Source organism: Panthera pardus, unplaced genomic scaffold, assembly GCF_024362965.1.
Source record: "Panthera pardus isolate Hobbes unplaced genomic scaffold, ASM2436296v1 HiC_scaffold_13, whole genome shotgun sequence".
In the NCBI taxonomy this organism is placed as follows: Eukaryota; Metazoa; Chordata; class Mammalia; order Carnivora; family Felidae; genus Panthera; species Panthera pardus.
The window spans coordinates 196,791,323-196,797,322 of NW_026526688.1; the positions used below are offsets into that span (position 1 = coordinate 196,791,323).

The 6,000-nt window shown below is 50.2% G+C and overlaps 1 protein-coding gene across 3 annotated transcripts in view; it reads left to right on the forward strand.

Annotated features, from left to right (window-relative positions):
* The window catches only part of HS3ST1 (heparan sulfate-glucosamine 3-sulfotransferase 1), a 29,663-nt gene extending 24,013 nt beyond the window's left edge, over nt 1-5,650 (forward strand). For all 3 annotated transcript variants that reach the window (XM_019453691.2, XM_019453692.2, XM_019453693.2), the window contains exon 2: nt 3,784-5,650. In XM_019453691.2, coding sequence (XP_019309236.2) covers nt 3,881-4,849 — 969 coding nt within the window. In that variant the 5' untranslated portion in view covers nt 3,784-3,880 and the 3' untranslated portion in view covers nt 4,850-5,650. The remainder of the gene's footprint in view (nt 1-3,783) is intronic.
* Nucleotides 5,651-6,000: the final 350 nt, after the last annotated feature.

The following is a 6,000-nucleotide window of genomic DNA, read 5'->3' on the forward strand; positions in this document are numbered from 1 at the left end:
TGGAGGAGGTGGCCTGGGACTTTGTCACTGTTGACTAGATTTTTGAGGGCCTTTCCTCTTTAGGATGCCCAAGACTTTACCATTATTACCTGTTAAGGCCACATGCTAGGGAGACAGCAACAATAGCGGAAAGAGAACAGCACTGGAATGCTGGAACCATGAGGTCTAGGCCTGATTTTCTCTGTGACCTTAGACAAGCCATCTTGGGCCTCCTCGCTGTGGCCCTCATGTGCTCTGATGTGCACAATCCCGTTGGCAGGATCAGTGTGGCTCCGATGTCCTCGCTTACAGGTTCACCTGACCTGGAAGGTCTTCTCTTTTCCAAGAGTGTTACTTAGAGGCCCAGAAATTCTGGCTGTGCCTCTGAGTTCAAATTACCAAACTACTACACGAGAAAGTTGTCTCACAGTGGCCACTGTGTGTGTGTAATATATTATATATGTATTTAGATGTCCATATATATGTGTGTGTGTGTATCTACACACTTAGCTAAAGTTCCATACATATACATGCTATACATATGTATATAGCTCATACATATACATGCTTTTCTCCCTCTATATATATAGCATACGTGTATGAGACTTTAGCTAATTTTTTTTCCTATCTACCTCAAATATTTTTGGAATGTACAAGACTTTAGACATAAGTAAATACATTTTTAGAAAGTATTAAAGTAGAAGTGAGGAGTTTTTAGACTACTAACTGCCCAGGTTATATATATATATATATATATATATATATATATATACACACACACACACACACACACACACAGACATATATTTAGCTTCTCCTCTGCTGTTGGTAATTCCCCCTTTAGGGAAAAAAAAAAAAAAAACTCAGATGTACACTGTACTAAGCAGGATGCCTCATAATAGCGAAAGAAAAGCGTGAATACTTAGAAAATCTGAATTTCAGATCTGGCCCCTGATTCTGTCCCTTAGGTGTGGAAGGACTGGGGTGTGTGGTTGCTTCCTGAGTCCGAATCCAGAGGTATGGGATGGGGTCAGCAGCACTCATCACTAAGAGTGGAACGATCTAGTGTGGAGTAGTTACTCTCTCCTGCGTTTCACCTACCTCACCCCGTGCACATGGGCTCCCACGGGCTCCCACGCATGTGAGCGCATGCATATATGTACAGACATATACAAGTATGCATATGCGCGGGCATACACGTATACCCCAGACACGTGAAAGGCAAGCACAGCGGGATCCATCCATATATGGGTCAGTCCCACATTGAGAAGGAAATGAAATTTGACTGAAACGTACTAAAGCATTTGCTCGGTAAGCAAAATTTCCACTCACTTGACATCATTCAATCAGTAGAACATTCTGCACCAACATCTTGCCTGGTCATCTCTCCTTAAACGTTTTTTTGTCTCTCTCTTTTTCCCCCCCTAAATAATTAGGTCAACTGATCTTGAAGGTCCCCTCTCAAGTGCTCTGTGATTCTCTAAACATTTCCAGTTTTTAATGTTGGTTTATTTTTGAGAGAGGGAGAGGCAGACAGAGCATGAGAGGGGAAGAGAGAGAGGGAGACACAGAATCTGAAACAGGCTTCTGGCTCTGAGCTGTTACACAGAGCCTGATGCGGGGCTCGAGACCCGCAGAGATCTTGACTTGAGCCGAAGTCAGACGCTTAACCGACTGAGCCACCAGGCGCCCCTACACGTTTCCAGTTTTTAATTGCTTTTTTAAGTTAATACATTTTAATACACATTTTTCAAAGCAGTTAATAGAGTTGATCTCTGAGGCAGGGAATTCGATAGGTTTGATTATAAAAATAGAAGACCATAGAAATTCTTCATTTATCCATTCTGGACACAGTGTTAAACTATTAAAGTGGATTTTAAACCTGGCATAAAGAATATGACGGACCCTTTCGGTGGAGAACACGTTTACTAGCTCTATAATCCCCATAGTCCCCAAGGCAGGCCTGTCACTAACCTTTCCTTAACTGTGTTCAGACAAGAGCTTCCAATGCCCTTTTTCTGGAAGATGGTCAAACGCCTCTTGATGATTGTTGTTTATCAGCTCCCTGAAACATGGACATGAGTCCTCTTGTTTTGGGGAACCCCTTGCCATTTCGCCCAGCAGTGGCTGTGTCCTTGTGGGACTTCAGTGCCTAAGGGTCATAAATCTCAGGTGAAGAGAAGGCAGGCAGTTTGTGCAAAGAGAGCCCTGCGTTCAGAGTTTTGAACGGGGGCTATGAATTTTGCAGCGGACTAAATTCTTGTGTCCTTGGGTAAGACTCCTCTCGGTACCTGCCGTTCCTTCCCACCTTGTAACTGTCGGGTCAAGGTGCCAATCAACTGAGCAGAGCGTAAAACCACTTGATGAGCAGAACGGCCTTGCACCCAGGAAGGAGTTTTGCTCTTTCCAGCCGGCCTACCTGTCTGTCCCTCTGGGCTCGCTTCAAACACTTCCTCTCCCGGGAAGCCGTCCCCAGTCGTTTCAGGCAAAATGAGCGGACCTGTGTCCACACGCTGCCCTGCGCAAACTATAATCGGAGCACATCCAGCACTGACGCCTGCAGCCAGGTCATGCCAGTTAGCCTTTGCCAAATTTATGCTGCGGTGCCAACCACCCCACAAGTCAGTGGCTTACGGCCACGGTGATGCATTGTCACTCGAGCCAGGATGGCTGTGCTGTGCACGGTGGACTGGTGTGGGGGCTCTGCTACACGTGTCTCCCATCATCCTCTGGGGCCCAGCGGCTGGCCGGCGGGCATTCTTCTCGTGGTCATGGCCGAAGTAGCAAGAGGGCAAGTGCCAACACGCAAAGCTTCTCAAGGCCTAGGCTGGCCACCGGCACGTTGTCATTTCCGCTCACGGGCCGCTGGCCAGACCCAAATCAAATCGTCGGGGAGCACACCCCACCACATGGTGAGGCCGTAGCAAGAGCTGGATGCAGAGAGAGGAGGCGTAAAAGAATCGGGACTAGTCGGGGCACCCGGGTGGCTCAGTCGGTTGAGCGTCCGGCTCAGGTCGTGATATTGGAGTTTGGGAGTTCGAGCTCTGTACCAGGCCTACGGCTGTCCGCACAGAGCCTGGTTGGGATTCTCTCCCTCTCTCGTTCTGCCCTTGCCCTGCCCTCTCTCTCTCTCTTTCTCAAAAATAAACCTTAAAAAAAAAAATAGATCTAATCATTCAGTCTTCCATACAGGTTCACCTGCCCTATTAGATCAGGAGCCCCTGGGGGGTGGCAAGGGTCAGGAACAGCGTCTGCTTTTTATGTCACCAGCTCCACTGCCTGGGGCTGGCAGGTAGGAGGTATTTCACTGATGTTTGCTGAGGTCCAAAAGACCTTTCCGGCCCTTTCCTTTACAGCAGAGGCTGGGCAAGCTCTGACCGCAGGGCCAGATCTGTCCCCGTGTCTGTGCAGAGAGCTGAGCATACAGATTGTGGAAAACAGTTGTTGAGAAACTCAAAAGTGATGCATGAAAATGATAACGACATTCAGATTCCAGCATCCTGAATAAAGTTTCATTGGAGCACAGCCACGCCCATTCCTCTGCAAATTGTCTGTGGCCTCTGGAGCCAAACGGGCATACCTGGGGCCCTCGTCCAGCCTGTGTCCCGCAAAACCGAAAACCTTTCCCATCCGGCCCCTCAGACAGGAAGTGTTTGCCACCGGCCCTGCCTTACGGGGTAAAGAAACGGGGGGAGCCCCAGGGAGGTAGGGAGGTGACCGCCTTGCCCGGGATCACACGGCATTGGCAGCTCCACGAAGGCCTGCGTGCGTTTGGGGTTAACATCTCCCCCCTTTGTTTCCTAGTAACTGGCGGCCCGCGACACCCATGTGCCACTGATCGGGAGGCTCTCCCCGCGGCAGCGCTTCATGACCCAGCGGCGCCCGGCCCAGTGAAGCCACCATGGTGTCCAGCACAGCGGCGCTGCTCCTGGGCGCCGTGCTCCTGGTGGCCCAGCTGCAGCCCGTGCCTTCCCGCCCCGCCGCCGCCGCCGCCGCCGCCGCCGCGCCGGGGGCCGAGCCGGGCCAGCCGGAGCTGTCGCGCAGAGCGGCCACCGTCCAGGGCGACGGCCGGGACGGCGCGCCCCCCAACGGCTCGGCGCAGCAGCTGCCGCAGACCATCATCATCGGCGTGCGCAAGGGCGGCACGCGCGCGCTGCTGGAGATGCTCAGCCTGCACCCCGACGTGGCGGCCGCCGAGAACGAGGTCCACTTCTTCGACTGGGAGGAGCACTACAGCCAAGGCCTGGGCTGGTACCGGGGCCAGATGCCCTTCTCGTCCCCGCAGCAGCTCACGGTGGAGAAGACCCCCGCGTACTTCACGTCGCCCAAAGTGCCTGAGCGCGTCCACAGCATGAACCCGGGCATCCGGCTGCTGCTCATCCTGCGCGACCCGTCCGAGCGCGTGCTGTCCGACTACACCCAAGTGTTCTACAACCACGTGCAGAAGCGCAAGCCCTACCCGTCCATCGAGGAGTTCCTGGTGCGCGACGGCCGGCTCAACGTGGGCTACAAGGCGCTCAACCGCAGCCTCTACCACGTGCACCTGCACAACTGGCTGCGCTTCTTCCCGCTGCGCCGCATCCACATCGTCGACGGCGACCGCCTCATCAGGGACCCCTTCCCCGAGATCCAGAAGGTCGAGCGGTTCCTGAAGCTGTCGCCGCAGATCAACGCCTCGAACTTCTACTTTAACAAAACCAAGGGCTTTTACTGCCTGCGGGACAGCGGCCGGGACCGCTGCTTGCACGAGTCCAAAGGCCGGGCGCACCCCCGAGTGGACCCCAGACTCCTCACTAAACTGCACGAATACTTTCACGAGCCAAATAAGAAATTCTTCGAGCTTGTCGGCCGGACATTTGACTGGCACTGATTAGCAATAAAGTGAGGCTCGGAACCTTTCCCGTTGTAAGTTCCGGTGTACATCTGGGGGAGAGAGAGAAAAAGGAGAATTTTAAAAGGGCATTTAAGCTATAATTTATTTGTAAAGTCCATAAATTACTTCTGTACAGTATTAGATTCACAATTGCCATATATACTAGTTATATTTTTCTACTTGGTAAATTGAGGGCATTTTGTATTGTTTTTCATGGTTGTTAACATTGTGTAATATGTCTCTATATGAAGGAACTAAACTATTTCACTGCAAAAAAAAAAAAAAAAAAAAAAACAACAAAAAAAAACACACAGAAATCTGGAGACCCTGTCTTTTTTGAATATGATTAACTTGCCCCGACTCAAAATAGCTGTCTGTGTTATATTCGTTGCAAGATCTATATATTCCTTTGTTACTTTAAAAAGAAATGTTTTTCATGGCAATTATGCTTCTCTCTTGCCCTCTCTTTTCTTCATTGTTCTTTTTAATTTTTAATGTCTCGCTGTGGCCATCAGATTTATTTTTTACTTGCACTGTGAGATCTGTCTTCACTGAGATATCCCCTGTTATTTTCTGGAGGTTTCAGGTTCGCCCATTCTTGACAGCAGGTTCCGGAGTGTGGATCTTTTTTTTTTTAACCCCCGTAGACTCCGCGTGGACAAAGCAATATTAAGACTGGAGGAGTCGTTAATACCCGCAAGAGGCTCCCCGTTACACATCTCTGCCTCAAAGAGTGCTTGCATCCGTTTTTGAGCTCAGCAATGGGCAAAACCACACAATAAAGGGGATTAAACCGTTGGCCTTCAGCATGGTCTTGGGGCTGTGTGCTTGGCCCCACGTGCCAAGGGGTCTCCGGAAACTCAGAAAAGAGAAGTTGCAAAGTGTGCGTGTTCCCATCTTGTAGGTGCTGTGAAAAAGCCGCCGAATGGTGTAGACGTTTGCTTAGGTTGAAAGCTTCATCTATTTCCTGAATGATCAATATCCATTTATAGATGTTTATTCCGTACGCACAGAGACAGAAATACGTGTGTGTTTTAAAACTCAACTCTGAGTGTGTAATCCTTAAACGGAAGGGAGATTTAAACCCCGAGGGTCCCGACTGCAAAAAGAAACGCCCGATGCGGTGGCGATGTGTAAGGAAGAAGTCC